Source organism: Trichechus manatus, unplaced genomic scaffold (assembly GCF_000243295.1).
Source record: "Trichechus manatus latirostris isolate Lorelei unplaced genomic scaffold, TriManLat1.0 scaffold00161, whole genome shotgun sequence".
NCBI lineage: Eukaryota > Metazoa > Chordata > Mammalia > Sirenia > Trichechidae > Trichechus > Trichechus manatus.
This window is the reverse complement of record NW_004444097.1, coordinates 5,646,613-5,664,486: the sequence shown is the minus strand read 5'-3', so window position 1 is coordinate 5,664,486 and position 17,874 is coordinate 5,646,613. Positions and strand designations below refer to the sequence as shown.

At 39.5% G+C, this 17,874-nt stretch overlaps 1 protein-coding gene across 1 annotated transcript in view; it reads left to right on the top strand.

The window, feature by feature from the left end:
* Nucleotides 1-17,874, top strand: part of ATP8B4 (ATPase phospholipid transporting 8B4 (putative)) — a 256,394-nt gene that overhangs the window by 61,591 nt on the left and 176,929 nt on the right. Inside the window, exons 5-7 of the mRNA XM_004386306.2 lie at nucleotides 3,056-3,169; nucleotides 5,804-5,902; nucleotides 10,596-10,657. Of these exons, the coding sequence (XP_004386363.2) occupies nucleotides 3,056-3,169; nucleotides 5,804-5,902; nucleotides 10,596-10,657 (275 nt within the window). The remainder of the gene's footprint in view (nucleotides 1-3,055; nucleotides 3,170-5,803; nucleotides 5,903-10,595; nucleotides 10,658-17,874) is intronic.

The window sequence follows — 17,874 nt, the reverse complement described above, 5'->3', positions numbered from 1 at the left end:
AAAGGAAAGGGAAGCAAGCAGAGAGTTGGGGACCTCATACCATCAAGAAAGCAGTGCCGGGAGCAGAGTGCATCCTTTGGACTGGGGTCCTTGCGCCGAGAAGCTCCTAGTCTGGGGGAACACCGAAGAGAAGGCCGACAGAGAGAAAAAGCCTTCCCCTGGAGCTGATGCCCTGAATTTGGACTTTTAGCCTACTTTGACTGTGAGGAAATGAACTTCTCTTCATTAAAACCATCCACTTATGGTATTTCTGTTGTAGCAGCACTAGATGACTGAGACAGTGGTGAAGATCTTCTATGCTGCATTATAGAATGAATTGTACTAAAATTTCACAGCAAGCCAATAGGCTTGCTCAACTAAATGCCTAATATTAGTGTGCCTGCTTTAAGGGCTTACCCATACTCACATGCTTGGATAGGACAGTGGAAATGGAAATGCTTTTTCCTTTTGATTGAAAAACAAAGAAAAGTAGATGGGTCCAGAGAACCCCAGAAGGGAAAGCCCTTGTTCCTTGTTTCTAGTCAAAGCTGTGAGGGTTTGCATTATCTGTAGATAAGTCACAACAGAGTCAGTAGAACAAACACAATCTTTGCTATAAGTCAAGTTAAGCAAACGGGAGAAAATTATTATAGTCGCCACTTGACATTATCACTTTATCCCACAAAATTGGCTCATTACTTATACAAAATTCAATTTTATAAGAGAGTTTCCTTTATAATTCCTGCCATGGTTTTGACTGTTCCAGAAGATGTGTCTGTTTGTTTTGCAACCTTAATCACTATTTTAATTTCAGTTTGGAAGGAAAGTATAAAACAGAATAAAGAATATGTTATCCTTTTAGTTAATTGCTTTTTCTCCTTTTCTCTTCTGTATTATCTTCCCCAAGCCGCTTCTTTAGAAAAACATGTTGTGCTGGCAGTTCCCACAGCTTTCCTTCCCAGCCCAACTCTTAAGTAGAGGAAAAAAAAAAAAAAAAACCAAAAAACCAAACCCATTGCCATCGATTCTAACTGATAGCGACACTATAGGACGAGTAGAACTGCCCCATTGGGTTTCCAAGACTATCATCTTTACAGGAGCAGGCTGCCACATCTTTCTCCCACAGAGCAGCTGGTAGGTTCCAACCGCTGACCTTTCGGTTTGCAGCTGAGTACTTTAACTACCGTGCCGGCAGGGATCCTTCCTTGAGTAGGAGCACACAGCAAAATACTAACCATCGGTTTACAGAACAGTCTCAGCACATTACTGGGCACCAGACCAGCTAAACCGGCATCTCCTCTCTTGACACCTTTCTTACTCTCCCGCAGCTCACCACACAGAGCTGGGAACTTTGATTCCTGATAAATGTTAAAAATGCCTATTTAACAGATAACTGGTATTTTCCTCAAAAAAGAAGCAGTGATTACTAGGAGCCAGTGTGGGTTCACTTAAAACAACCCACAAAAAACTAATCTAATTTAAAAAATACTAGTGGAGAGAAATGCTCTGGGCATGTTAATTCTGAATTTTAGCATGACCTGTTACCTCAAATCTCATATGCTATGCTTGTGAACAAGCCTCATGGAAGTACAATTAAGTGGATTGGGTAGTAGTTAATAAGGCATATGAAAAAGGGTTAACATTAATCCATAGAGAGACCTCTAGTAGTTTGCCATAGATTCTTTTTTTTTTTTGTCTTTATCTCTGTCCTTTTTAATGCATTGTTCTACAGCTTCAGAAGAATATATAAAAGATATGCATTTCCAATTTGTTAATATTAAAAACTTTCGAGAGTACATAAAATATTAAAAAATATTGTTTTCCTTAGACTGGTATAGTAAGAATATATGAAAGAAACTCTACATTAATATTTTAAAAAATCAACTGTAAAGGTTTCTGAAGAAGAAGACCTGATTTATTAGTGTTTTATATAGAAATGACCTAGGGATTTTACTTGATCAAAACTCTGTATCAATAAACAGTGAGTTATGGTTGCCAAAAAAGCTAATGAAATGTTAAAAAAAAAAAAAAGCCATCGTCATTGAGTCAATTCTGACTCATAGCAACCCTGTAGGGCAGGGTAGAACTGCCCCATAGTGTTTCCAAGAAGTGGCTGGTGGATTTGAACTGCTGACCTTTTGATTAGCAGCCAAGCTCTCAACCACTGTACCACCATGGCTCCAAAGTTAGGACACATTTATACAATAGTCCAGAACACAGAACTTCAAAACTCCAATTGTACTTGGGCTTGTCAAACCAGATCTCCAATTTGTGCTTTGTTCTGGGCATCATGTTTTAAGAGAGGTGAATAGAAGTTGAGATGGAACATGACCCGGAAGAAACGTCTATAAAATAAGTCATGTAGAATGGCTGAGGGACTTGGGAGAAGATTTAGGGGAGTCCTATAAGTAGTCTTCAAATATTTGAAGGGTGTCAACATGGAAAGCACTTAAACTTGGTCCCAGGGGCCCTAGGGATGGAATTCAGCACAAGGGAGGAAGTTACAGGGAGGCACTTTTGGATTTCTCGTAATAAAGACCTTTCTAGCAATGCCCATTTTGAAATAGGAGTGGGCTGTGTTGCAAGGCAGTCAGCTTCCCATCACATGACACCTTCAGTTACAGGCCTGGGGGCTGCTTGTTGCACTCATCTAGAGGGGTCATGCTTCAGGAAGATAGACCACATGATCCCTGAAATGCCTTCCAGTCTCATCCGCCCCAGCACACAGCTCAGTGCCTGCATACAGTGAGGGCTCAAGCAATAACTGCCAAATCAGTGAATGCATAAGTCTTTGAAACACAGACATTGACTATCTCAGAGGCAGACCTTTGTAGCTGATATATTTTTGGTCGTGAGTGATTTTGTGGCACTGAACAGTAACTTCTGCTAGTAACAAGAGCATGCCACCTTGGGGAAAACAAGGGCGTTGTGTTACACAGAATTTTAAATTTCCTCCATAAGTGCCTTGACTTTCTTGCTCTGGCACAACTCATATTCAGCCTTGTAAGTTTTAGGGCTATTTCTGATAAAGAGCAATGCCTTGCCCCAAACTAACACGATGCTCTTTCTTTTTCAGGATAATCGCATCCACACATCCAAGTACAACATTCTCACCTTCTTGCCAATTAATTTATTTGAACAGTTCCAAAGAGTGGCAAATGCCTATTTCCTTTTCCTTCTGATTTTACAGGTAATTTCTTAATTACATGGTATTTCTTCATCATCTGTTTGCTACAAGTATCATATAATTTGAAAAAGTAAGTTAATTTACTTAGCTTAAATGCTCATGATTGGGTAAACCATCCTTTTTCAGGTTTTGAAGGTTATTATTGTTGTTTCTCTTGACAAATGTGAGAGGGATAGGAATGGGTAGAAGCTAACGCAGTCATCATTTTAAACACTGAGATCATTTTAAAATGCAGCCTTGCACCTTTTTTGGACCAAACCAGAGCCCAATAATGACGGTTTATAGCCTCCCCCTTTCTTTGTCTCCTCTTACATAGACAGTGCACGTTGCCAGAATTGAGGCAGAGTCCAGCTGAGAGGATTATGGAATTTAATTTGGCAAACTTCATTTTCATCTAAGAACAATGACACATTTTATGTATATGCAAAATAAAGTATGCTATATGTTATCGCACTGTAGGGTGATTATTTTTATAGTTTTCTGAGTGGTTAATTTGTGTTTAATAATCTTTCTTTTTTACCCCATGTGACTAAAATTTGGGCTTAAATGAAATTTTAGCTTTTAGTGATATTTTGGGAAAGAAAAAGGCATAAATATAAATTAAAGCCCACACACGAGCACACGTGCACGCACACACACACTTTGTGTTACCAGTTATTTACCTAGTATCTATTTTACAGAGTAATTTAATTCAACCAAACTGGTAAATTCAGAATGTGCTGGGCTCTATATTAATTGTAGGAGATGAGAAAATTGGTTAGATATGTGCAGTCTAGATTAATAGCTTTGAGTACTATTTTTTCTTTAACTGAGTAATTAATTAAGAATCTTTTGACTGTAAATGCCAGAAGCCTAAATTAAGCAAAAAGTGAATATATTTAGGGGCATATTTGGTTTCAGATATGGCTGGATTCATGGGCAAACTATGTCTTCAGAATGTGCCTGCTCTTTGCTGCTTTCCTTCCTATTGGTTCCACTTACAGGAAGGCCCCTTCTTCCTGGTGGTCCTTGGCAGCTTCAGACTTTTATCTTTCCAGCTCCAACTCCAACATGAAAGAGAGAAAGAGAGATAGAAACACACACACACACACACACACACACACACACGGAGAGAGAGAGATAGAAAATATCACTCCAGCAGTAGTTCTGGGTTTAGCTCTGATTAGACAATGCTGAGTCACACCCTAATCCCTGAACTAATCATTGTGTATTAATGCAGTGATTGGCTTGACCTAGATCACATTTTTAAACCTGGAGCAGGGATGGATCAGACCACCAAAATTACATGAACAGAAAGTAAAGGAGAGGTGGTTTTCTAAGGAAAATATGAGTATATTTGATAAGAACTGAATGTTGAATAGACAGAAAAACAATGAATACACATCTCACTATTATTAAAGACTCCTAGAATCCAAAATTTCTTCCCCTTCTCCCCCCATGAAATTGCTTTTGGTTTCCTAATGTAGCCCTTCACATCATTCCAGAATTTTGAGTTCATCCCTCTAATGGATTTCTTATTTATGGTCAAAGGCTCTTGTTCATAGATGTTTATGTCAGGAAGGGACCTTTGGGATGCTTTCATCCAAATTCCTTTCTTTATGATAAATAAATTAGACTCAGAGAGATTAGGTGATGCATGAAGTTTTCATCACAAGCTAATGATGTAACCAGGACTAGAATTCGGCTCTTCTTCCAACCAGCCATGTTTTTGCTGCTACCTCAGAGGCTTATGAGTTGATTTTTTTTTTTTTTAATCTTATGTGAAAGCTATTATATAAAATTGATTTAGATGAGAGCTGTTTTGGTAGGGCCTGATCTCCATACACTGACCATCTCTACCTCACACAAATTTATTCTTGAACCCCCTTTGAAAAACACCTATTTAAGAGAGTTTTGTCAACTGTCACTATGTCTCTCTTGGATGGGTGGCTTTGGAGGTACAGGTGCAAGGGAATAGGTTTAGAAGTCAAACAAACCTGTGTTCAAATTTTAACAGTGTATGTTCTGGGCCAAGTTGCTTAACCTCTCATGTATTTCATTTATAAAATGGGAAAATGATACCCAGGCCTGAAATAATTCCTGACTCCGAGGCACCATTCAAAGTGTGTTCTATGTTGTGCACGGGGGCTGCTATTTACATGGAATAAAAACCCTGTGGGTTTGTATAAAACAATTCTGGTACAAAATCTCACTCAAGGAATTTCTGAGGATCAAATTATATAATATAAGGAAAGTACCTAGCACATGCTTGGTATAAGTTAGATTTTCAAAGAATCTGTCTTTTGAAGTTGGTAAGAAGAGTTGGTAAAATTGTTAGAAGTTGAGATGACATGCTGAGAGAGGCAAAGGATGTTTAACATCATCATCTGTGAAAGAGTGTAAGAAGCTTGTTTCTCAATTTGCTATAAAAATTTCATTTTTTGTTAGTGGTCTGAAAACTGGTTCAATCACGTTTCTATTCTGCATGTCTTTTAGGTGAATGCAAACACTTGCGTTATTGAAAGTCATTCTACATTTGAACAAGTGACTAAATATAGCCCCATTAATTTCTGCCAAGTCTTATAAAATTAAATGACAGAACATGGAAGATATATCATAACTTTAAAAGCCCTAAACTATTTAAAATGTTTATTTCAGCTGATTCCAGAAATCTCTTCCTTGACGTGGTTTACCACCATTGTCCCTTTGGTCCTGGTAATAACCATGACAGCTGTCAAAGATGCCACAGATGACTATGTGAGTATTTGCTCTTGAGCGTTGTTGAGGTCTCAATTTAAATTGTGGCTTCTTAGTAATAGAAAATGGAGATTTACTAGCAGTTTTTGAAGGAAGCTCTTTTGGTCAATACCATAAAACTCTTTTACTATTTGTTTGATGATTAATCCAGGTATGTTTAAGCTAAAAGCAAGAGGTCTTTAATAACTAGTCTCACTCCTTCATTTTACAGATAAGGAAATTAAAGCCCATAAAGAGCTAATGATTTGCTTATGATCTCTTTTAGGCTGGGTTCTCTAGAGAAGCAACGCCAGTAATGTGTATAAATATGTATATAGAGAGATTTATATCAAAGAAACAGCTCATGTGATTGTAAAGGTTGGAAAGTCCCAAGTCTGTGGATTAGGATAGAGGCTTCTCCCTATTTATGTAGCCTTAGGGGCTGACAAACCCAAGATCTGCAGGTTGGAAAGCAGGGCTCTTGCTCGCAGGCTGTGAATATCAACAAATCCCAAGACTGGCAGGCAAGACCACAAGGTTTCTCCTGATTCACATAGCTGCAGGGGCTGGTGAACCCAAGATTAGTAGGTTGGAGAGCAGGGCTCTGCTCAGAGGCTGTGAAGATCAACGAATCCAAAGATCAGCAGATAAGCTGATAGCTCAAGTCCCAAGAACCAGAGGTCAGATGAACAGGAGGCAGCCACAGGATCCAGAGCAAGCAAAAAGCCAGAATGTCTGCTTATATTCAGATGCAGGCCACACCCCCAAGGAAACTGCCTTTCAGCTGATTGGCTATTCAAAGCAGATTCAGTCATGGGAGTGATCACATATAAACACTGAGAATCATGGCCCAGCCAAGTTGACATACAATCTTAACCATCACAGTGTTTTTTGGACCCAGGGTCCCTGTGCTAAGAAGCTCCTTGTCCAAGGAAAGATTGATTACAAGGACCTTCCTTGAGAGCCATCAGAGACAGAAAGGCTTCCCCTGGAGCTGGCACCCTGAATTCAGACTTCTAGCCTCCTAGACTGTGAGAGAATAAACTTCTGTTTGTTGAAGCCTCCACTTGTCATATTTCTGTCATGGCAGCACTAGATAACTAAGATACCCAGTGAATTATTGTTTATCCTATATAAGTCTTTGTCTAAAGTTTGGGAGTTGGTAGCTATTAAACCAAACCCATTGCCTTTGAGTCCATTCTGACTCATAGCAACCCTATAGGACAGAGTAGAACTGCCCCACAGGGTTTCCCAGGAGCAGCTGATGGATTCCAACTTCCAACCTTTTGGTTAGCAGCCTCAACGCTTAACCACTGTGCCACCAGGGCTCCTGATAGCTATTAGGCACTCTCATATACTCTGCTCATTATACCAGGTGTAACAAAATTGAATGCCTTTAAATCTCAGGCACTAATATAAATAAATGAAATATAAGAGAATAGGGAGTTCTGAAGCCTGTATACCCCAAAAGAGGGCATTCAGATTTAAAACACAGTCTTGGGAAAACCAAACATTCAGAATCCAGACTAGTTATATTCTCACCCTCTGTGATCGTATGGGCCCTAGCCTCAATAACTATCTATATGACAATGACTTGCAGGTCTATATTCCCAGGCCAGGTGTCTTCTCTGAGCTTCATACTCATATTTCCTGTTGTCTATTTTTAACTTATCTGCATCTTTTGTTTAAAGTAGGCTTCTTGTAGACAGTATATAGTTGCATCATGAGGCTGGATTTTTAACAAACACCAGATCTTATCCACACTGATGTATAATGCTGCTTTAAAGTTGGATGTTCCTGGAATCTACCCATCTCTGTGAGGTTGCCATTATTCGAGGTACTTTGGGAGCTCCTTTTATAGAATTGCCTTTATGGTCAGTTTACAAGATACAGAAGAAAGCCAATTCTCACAACTTCGTGTTCACCCACTTTTTGAAACAAAAGCTATTTCTCAGCTCAATCACAAACCTTACTCTAAACCAGAAAACTGGTTTCTAAGAGTAGCTTTTATATATTTCTAAACATACTATACCCTTCATGCCCTTTCAAAGAATAAAGAGTTCCATCCTCTAAGGATGACAGATATTGCAAAAAATGGGCTATGGGCTTCAAAGGTAATTCTAGGAGAGAAAATTTCAACGATTTGAGTGGTGACATATTTGGAGTAAATCTGTGGCTTCTCCATGTCATCTGATCTTTCAAGAAGACAGTACTCATTTAGATGCATTGGTTCTTTCATTTTGGCTTTGAAGGTCTTATTTATTATAGTCATATTTCAACAAGAATAAAATGGTAGAGATAATATGGGATTTGGAGAAAGACACCTTATCCCACTATATACTAGCACTGCAGCATGAGGCAAGCCACTTAATTTCTCTGAACCTTCCTTTGTCCAATAATATCAGCAGTATCATTAGGAAAATGTAGGATGATGTGTAAAACACCTGGCACAGAGCCTGGCTCACAGTGGGTACAATAAATGCTAGTCCTCTGCTCCTTTCCTGCCCCGGAGCAGTTCCCCTCTAAGACCTCATATCTATTTCTAGAGTAGGAATTGACAAAGAGAGACAGCCTGGATCTGTGACTACCATTTCTAGCTCTTCCATACTCTATCTGCTCCAATACCAAGACCTCTTGGCAAAGCCTGTGCAAAAGTATGAGTGGTCTCGCCTTGAGACCCAGTTAGTGGGCTGCTCAGCTTTTAGGGGATGAGCTTGTTGGTCCTTTTCTGTAATGTCCTGCAGGTCAATTTCAAGGACTATTTTTCGGTTAGGTACAGCTATGACTAAACGCATAAGCCTCCTTTTGTCTCTGCTGCTCCAAGTTAATGCTTGGGTATGCTTTAATTTTTGTCATGATAAGCGCCCATTCAATATACCAGCCATCTTCACCAGGCAGAGAACTGGCAAGAAACATGTCACTCAGAAATGGGGGAAAACTGTAGAGAGTTTAATAGTGAGGGGACCATTTACAAAAAGTGTGGGCAAGAAAGGATGGTGAAGCTTCTGGGATAGAAATATGGGTGTCATTACTGCTTCTGGGCCTGAAGGAGAAAGGGAGAAAACAGTTACCAGACCTGGAGCTCTAATCAAGGGCTGTTCAACACCAACTGGGGCTTTCTGTAGAGGAAGCAGCTGCTGCTAACCTAGCTTGAAGGAATCCAGGTAATAAACACCCTACTTCACTCTCTTCTGGCCTTCTGATTTTTTGCCAATACCACTTATTGGCCAAGCCCAACGAGAAGCCAGAGGACAAAGACCACACAGATCACCTTCTCAGGGCACCGAATGGAGAAGGATGGAGTGTAGATATGGAGGAACAGAGAATATCTAGCAACCCCACCAAATCACGCACTCAGATAAAATAATGTTTCCATTCCTCTTGTTCTATTTGGTGCGGAGAAGTTTGCATGTTAATGAGACAGCCGATTTAATTTACTCCTCAACCGATATTATAAACTATTTTGATGTTAACAAATGGTAAAAATCTTTGTTTTCCTGGTCATATCCATTGATTCAGACCTGGCATTCTGTGTGATTGTATGTACCAGGCAAGTTGCTGTTGTTGTGTGCTATTGAGTCAATTCTGACTCTCATAGCGACCCTGTAGGACAGAGTAGAACTGCCCCCACAGGGTTTCCTAGGCTGTAATCTTTAAGAAACAGATCGTCAGATCTTTCTCCCACAGAGCAGCCAGTGGGTTTGAACTGCTGACCTTTCGATTAGCAATCGATAAGGCTGCTTTGTACCAGGCATAGGATAATAGAAAGATTGGAATGGGTTTGAGAAGGTGCAGAAAATGGGGAGAGCTGGTTGAAGCACTTTATGCATGTGATATTGAGACAACATTCTAAATTTAAAAAAAAAGGAAAAGGCATTGTCCTGATGATTACAACCTGTGCAATCAAAGCTTCAGGTCTCCTGATACTACCTCCCGTTCATCTGTGTATTTAGATCAGCTAGCTGAAATAACACCTTACTTCTACTTTAACCTATTACTATCTGATTTTGACAGCTCATGTACAAAATCTTATTTGAATGGCTGCTAATTTATGAGTCTAGTAGAGGGCTCATACTATTTAGATTCTTCGAAGCAATATAAGATGTTTACATTACTGGAAGTATACAATAAGCAATATGATCAATTAGGTGTAAAAATACAAATCCACACCAAATGTGCTTCAGCATTGTATTTTGATTTTTTGTTTTAAATGCTTAGTATTTCATAAGATCACTGTTAACAATTAGAACTTATGGGGAATAAAAATACATGTTGTTACAAGTAATTTCTTGACTTCAAAGAAATCCGTAAAGCAGAATGAATGATGTTCCAATAAAATATTGAGTACATATGTGAGAGAAATGGATGTCCCCGTCCTTGTTGAAGACATCAAAATTAATGTATGGTTCCCTCTGGAACCATGTGGTAGAGCCAGAAGCATATTACCTTCTTAGAAGCAACTAAAAATGTGTGGGAATTGGAAGAAATGTGGCTAGACTTGTTCCATTGGCGGCATTCAGAATGAGGTTTAACAAGAATGGTTTGGTCAGGTTTAGAACACATGGAGCTGGGTTCAAGGTGAGTATAAGCCATGCTCATCTTGGACTGATGGCAATATTGTCCAAAGGAATGAACTCAAAGTACTTCCTGTGTTGCTATTTGTGCTGACAAAAACTGATTTGAATATTTTCTCATAAACACTTTGATTTTTCAGTTTCGTCACAAGAGTGATAATCAAGTGAATAATCGGCAGTCTGAAGTGCTCATCAACAGCAAGTAAGAAATACACTATTTAAGTTATTTTTAAGATTTCTGGGACAAAAAATTAGGCCTTGACATTTGGTGACTTTCTCTTTTAAATAAATATATATTTATTTTCCTCTTTAATCTGTTAAAAATTAAAATGTAATTCTATTTTATCTTCATGCCTCTTTTGTATATTCAGCAAATGCTTTTCTATGTACTCAACTTCTTCAAATTCCTTTGGGATTTCTTTTCTGGAACACACATTTGTCATTGGCACTTTTCATTTCTAAATCTGATGCTATTTAGAATTGACATGCAGTTAGGTCTTGTAGGTAGTAGATGTTTCAGAAGCATTTGATTGAATTATTTAATTTGGTAATTTCTAGGGAATATTGCTAGAAAGACTTCTGATACATTACTATGTCAAGCTATGCTAATAAGAATTTTGTAGTCTCTTGAGAGCTGAAATTTGGAGTGCATTATCTATCATAATACACAATTCTTAAATCATTTTTTAATTCTTGCATCAATAAAGAAATATTTATAGGAACAGTTCTTGAATCTGAAATGATTTTAAACACACACACTAACACACAACCAACAACAAAAACACTTCCAAAAAATTTAGTAGAGGTACATTTCAAAGCTTCCTTCCATTGTTTTTTATTCTCTTTTTCTCTGTCCCTTTCTTGCTAATGATAACATGTGGCAAAGTATATTTCTAAAGATGCACTTCAATCTGGTAGTCAATCACAATGATCAGTAATTTTTAATCAGTGGATATTGCAAACAATATAATTTTTAAAGGGAAAATCATCAAATGAATTAATTATGTATGAGGAAAATTTCCAAGAAATTGTAAAAATATCAAGAGGCACTAGGTAGCCTAGAATACTAAGTGGTAAGATTGAAATAATTAACCTCTTTCCATAACTAAAGTGATGACTGATGGCTAATAACCTGATGTGTAATATGTGTACACACATACACACACACACACACACACACGTATATAATTTTTCATTATTAGCTTGTGGGGTTGGTTGTTAATTTTAGAAAATAGTGTTACGTGTGCAGTGAAGAAAAATGATCTCAATCTAAACCATAGTTATAGAGACAGAACCTCGGATTTGAATAAGCTGAAAAGTGTGATTCTACTGTGACATGGATAAACCATAAAGATGCCAGGAACCATTTGGTTCATTTTCAGTGTTGCCTGGTTTTGAACAGTTGCCACCATAGTGTGGTATTTAAAATACGGCCTTTGCACTCAGAGAGACTCAGAGTTCAGTTCTGCTGCTTAATAATTCTGTGATCTTAGGCAAGTTCTTAACCCCTGGAAGTGTTAGATTGCTTATGTGTAAAGTGGGGTAATAATGGGATCTCTTGCAAGGATAGAGCTGTTATGAAGGTTAAATGAGCTAATGTAAAATGCTTGAGGCAGTGCCTAGTGTGTTGTTAGCACTCTCCACTGATCCTCTTTATTTCTTGAAGAGGTGGTGACTCTCTATAAACTAATGGGGTGAGTGGCTTTGAAAGCAGTGCTATTGTGTAGCTTGACTTTCTCAAGTCTTGCAGTTCTGGCCAGGTATTAGATATGATATTAATATGATTTCCCAAGGAACATTTGATAATCAGTTTCATTACTTTGAAATAACATCTCATATCAAGTGAGTTAAAACTACTTGCAATTACATAATGAATTTAAAATAATGGCTCTAGCATATATTTAATTTCTATCAAATTACCACTTAGATTTTGTGACAATACCTGGGCAGTGGCAGATATTGTTGCCTTTCCCTGGAGACCACGGATTAATCCATTAACTTAGATTTTCTGAAACTTGATGACCATATGTCTTCCACACATGCTAGGTATTAGAACTAGTATTATACTTTCTCGTAGTTTCATTTTTCTTCTTGTTGATTCCTCATGTGGTGGTATCTCCTTGTAATCTAATATGGTGTGATGTTTTGACAAGTATTGTTGCTGATCTTCTACAGTTCAAGGGAGAAGCGCATTTAATTGGGAAGAGGTATTCTTTATGATTTGGTGAAAAATCAAGCAAGATTTTCCATTTGAAAGATTATCCACTACTTTGGGCTCCCCTCAGGCAGGGATCATTTCTCTTCATTACATTTGTGTCCCTTGATTCTAGCACAATTTTCAAACCGAGCAGTAACAAGCATCCTTGCTGAGAGGACAATCTACCGGGGGAGCTTGTTCTGTGATATTTTGCTGAATCCCATCACTAGCCAATGCCAGCAGCTGGGATGCTGGTTTCTGCAGAATGTTCTCAGCCTATACATATGGCTTTATTTGGATTTTGAGAAGTTGGGGAAATAAAATGGGCTCAGACCTGAGATAGCACAGGTTACTGCAAGTCCTCCTTTGGAAGTGGTAATTGTAAGGGCAGTTATTGCAGTTCTGCCCATTTCCCACTGTCGTCCTGTGCCCACCCTGAGTTCCTATGAGGTGTTCTAAGGGCTTGCATCTGCCACTTTCTCCAGAGCATTTTCCTTGGCCCCAATAACTGGTTAGTGCATAAGTATGAAAAAGCAGTTTCCCTGACTCAAACTGGACAACTCTGAGGTGTAATTGGCATTCCAGAGCACCCCTCAAGATTCAAGCTGAGGATGGGAATTTGCCTGCAATCTCAGCTTGACTTCTTCGTCTTCCCTACATTGCTTCCCATCTCCCTCACCTATTTCTTCCTGAAACACTTAATGAACCAGTTGCTTGCGAATCTTCATCTCAGGATCTGCTTCTAGGGAACTCGATTAATGCATCCATAATCCCTTGGCAATATTAATGGAAATCAGTAAACATTAAGAAAGTGCCTTTGGGCCTATCCTTGGCACCTGGGGTCACAACCCAGGAGTAAGGGTAAAAAGCCTGCAGGGGATTGAGGGGAGTGACTAGCTCAGGGTCCCATGGCAAATAAAACCCTAAATTAGAGCTCTTCTACCCACTCATGATGCAATACGTAAGTGTGGACTTCATGGTCTGATCATATCTTCACTGTTTATTTTGTTTGAGAGGTTTTGTATATAATTATGTAAATATAAACGTAATTATATAATATATGTAATTTATCTATGTGTAATATTTACCTAAGGAGTCCTGATGGTGAAAAAGTTAAGCACTTGGCTGCTAACCTAAAGGCTGGCAGTTCAAACCCGCCTGGTGGCTCCATGGGAGAAAGATTACAGCCTAGAAAACTCTATGGGGCAGTTCTACTCTGTCACATAGGGTCACTATGAGTCGAAATTGACTCAACGGCACTTAACAAGAATAATATTTACCAATGTGTAATACGTATGGAACCCTGGTAGCACAGAAGTGAAGAGCACAGCTGCTAACCAAAAGGTCAGCAGTTCGAATCCATCGACTGCTCCTTGGAAACCCTATGGGGCAGTTCTACTCTGTCCTATAGGGTCACTATGAGTCAGAATTGACTCAACAGCAGTGGGCTTGGGTGGATTATTATTATTATTTTTGTATCTCTATCCTTTCTGCCACCACCCTGGTTCAAGTACGCCCTTCTCCTCATCCATCCTCTCCCTGTTCTGACATCAGACTAGCGGCATTCAATACCACCACGCCTCCTAAGCCGGAACTCAAGGCCCCAGTCTGAGATGCCTGCCCCTTTGTCCAGCCACTGGCACAAGGGGTCCACAGGCTTGCAGTGCCCTCCACCCCTTCTGATCACCCACACCAGTGTCTTGCTGATTGAGCCACCAAAGCATGTCCACACTGGCATAAGGCAGGCATAGTTCTCAGCTGAAGCCCATTTTCACCCACAGCAGCCAAGTGGGAGCTGCAGATCTGTGACATTTGACACTGCTCTGTCCCATAAGCCTGTAGCTCTCGGCCCAGTCTGAGGCACCTGCCCCTTAGCCCAGCCACTGCTGCAGGGGTTCCATGGACTTGCAGCACCCTTCACCCCTGCCAATCACCCACACCAGTGCCTTGTTGACTGACCCAGCACAGCATGTCCTTATTAGGAAAAGCAGGTGGAGTTTCAGCTGAAGCCCATTTTCACCTGCAGCAGTCAAGTGGGAGCTGCTGATCTGTGGCATTCGACACTGCCCCACCCCTTAAGCTGGTGGCTATTGACTGGTATGAAGCACACGCCCCTACGCTCAGCCACTGGCACAGGTGGTCCACATACCTACAGCACCTTCAGCCCCTCCCATCACTTGCGCCAGTGCATTACTGGCTGAGCTGGCACAGCATGTTCTTATTAGGTCAAGATGGGCAGGGTGCCCAATTGAAGCCCTCTCACAGCAGCCAAGCAGGAGCTGCAGATCTGTAGAATTCACCACCTCCCCCAAGAAGGGGCCTCAACCACCCACACAGGGGGCTTGAGGGCCAGTGGTATCACCCACTCCATCCAGCCACCCATAATGGGGGCCTGAGAACCAGTGGCGCCCTTCAATCCCTCCAGCCAACCGCACTGGGAATCCAAGGACCACCTGCACTACCCGCCCTCCACTATGTACTGTAGCAGACACGGGCACACCCTCCATCCTGGCATCCGGGGGCAGCCAACAGCCCCCTCCCTTGCCACCTGCATCGCCCCCCCACTGCAACCAAGACCTGTGCCTGCTCCAAACACCCCCATGCAGCCCTGCCCACCCAAGACTGTAAGTGAGGGTCTCTGCACTGCACACTCGGTGACTGACAACCTAGGCAATTTCGCCCCGACCATCTGGGAAGCAGCAGAGCACACACACAACACCCAACCTAATGACTAGGGAGAACACCCCCTGCACTCATGGCCAGATGGGCATCAGGATAGTTACATCACCTCACCAAAAATGTCACCTACATCCTCAGTAGCCCTACTAGAACACTGAACAGAATCCTGGGCTTACACACCTAGTAGCTGCTCGGCCCACCTGGAAACAGGAGGTGAGAGCTTCAACGGAGCCAGATTAATGACCAAAGTAGCACACATGCCCAGCCTTCTTGGACATATCAAAACAAAACAAAAATTCAGGAATCAGTAAACAAATATACAATAAATAAATAAATAGATATAATAACTTCTTGATGCCTCAGAGACAACAGTCAGTATCAAATCACATAAAGAAACAGGACAAGATGGCTCCAGCAAGTGACCAAAATAAAGAACCAGAAAATCTTCTGGGGGAAGATAGGCAATGGAACTACCTGATAAAGAATTAAAAAAACTAATATACAGAGCTCTACAAGAGATCAAGAATGAGAGCAAGGAATACACAGACAAAACCAAGCAACACACAGAAAAAGCAACAGAAGAATTCAGGAAAACAAAGTGACAGAATAAATGGGCTACTAGAAACCATAAAAACAGCAATTAGAAATCCAAAAGATTAACAATAAAATTTCAGAATTAGATAGCTCAATAGTAGGTCATAGGAGCAGAATTGAGACAGTGAAAGTCAGAATTCATGAGACTGAAGATAAATTCCTTGACACCAATTTGTCTGAGGAAAAATAAAAATTAAAAAAAAGTAATGAATAAAAACAAAGAAAGCCTAAGAATTATGTGGGATACTATCAACTGGAAAAACTTACAAGTGATCAGAGTTCCAGAACAGAGGGAGATAACAGAAAATACAGAGAGAACTGTTTAATATTTGCTGCCAGAAAACTTCCCTAGTATAATGAAAGATGAGAAGATATCTAACCAAAAGCTCAATAAACCCCATACAGGATAGAACTCAAAAGAATGTCCCCAAGGCATATCATAACAAAACTTGCCAAAGCCAAAGACAAAAAGAATCCTTAGAGCAGCTAGGGATAAATGAAAAGTCACCTACAACAGAGAACCAATAAGTCTAACCTTGTATTACTCAGTAGAAACCATGCAGGCAAGATGGCAATGGGTTGGCATATAAAAAGCCTTGATGGAAAAAAAAATTGCCAGCCAACTATTATATATCCAGCAAAATTATCTCTCAAGTACGCTGGTGAAATTAGGTTATTTCCAGATAAACAGAAATTAAGGGAATACAAAACCAGACCAAAATTACAAGAAATATTAAAGGGAGTCCTCTGGTTAGAGAACCTACATCAGACAACAATCCAAGGCTTGGACACAGGACAAGTCAACCAGATACTAACCCAGATAGGGAATTCAGAAAAACAGAACAAAGCTAAAAGGCTGAAAATAGGGAGCCAGAGGCATCAATATGTAAATGATGACAACGTCAAAACAAAAATGAAGGAATAAATGGAGTAGTCACAGAACTTCTATATGGAAAGGAAGTCAAGGCGATATCACGAAATAAAAGACTGAGTTAAACTTAGAAAAATAAAGGTAAATTTTAAGATAATCACAAAGGAAACTAACAAACCTACTCATCAAAAGAAAAAAGAAAAACATAGAGACTCAGCAAACATAAAATCAACAATAATGAAAGAGAAGAAAAGAAAATCCATAAACAAAAAGAACTCAGCACAGAAAATAAAAAGAAACAAGCCAAAACCACAATAAAATAAAATAAAATAGAATCACAGCCATAAACTCATAACTATCAATAATTACACTGAATGTAAATGGCCTAATAAAGAGACAGAGATTGGCAGAACGGATAAAAAAACCAAAATCTATCTATATGCTGTCTACAAAAGACACACCTTAGACACAAAGACATAAACTAAAACTCAAAGGATGGAAAAACTATATCAAGCAAACAATAACCAAAAAAGAGCAAGAGTGGCAATATTAATCTACAACAAAATAGACATTAAAGCAAAATCCACCATAAAGGATAAGCAAGGACACTATATAATGATTAAAAGGTCAGTACACCAGGAGGACGTAACCATAATAAATATATACACACCTAATGACAGGGCTCCAAAATACATAAACTCTAATGGCACTGAAAAGAGAAAGAGACATTACAATAATAGTAGGAGATTGCAACAAACCACTTTCAATGAAGGAAAGAACATCTAGAAAGAGATTCAATAAAGATACAGAAAATCTAAATGCTGCAATCAACTAACCTGACCTCATAGACATATACAGAACACTCCACCCAACAACAGCGAAGTATACATTCGTTTTCTAGCACAGATGGAACATTCTCCAGAATAGACCACACATTAGGCTGCAAAGCAAGCCTCAATAAATTTAAAAAAATCAAAATAATACAAAGCATCTTCTCTGATTATAATGCCATGAAAGTAGAAATCAATAACAGGAAGAGCAAGGAAAAAAAAATCAAATAAATGGAAACTGAACAACA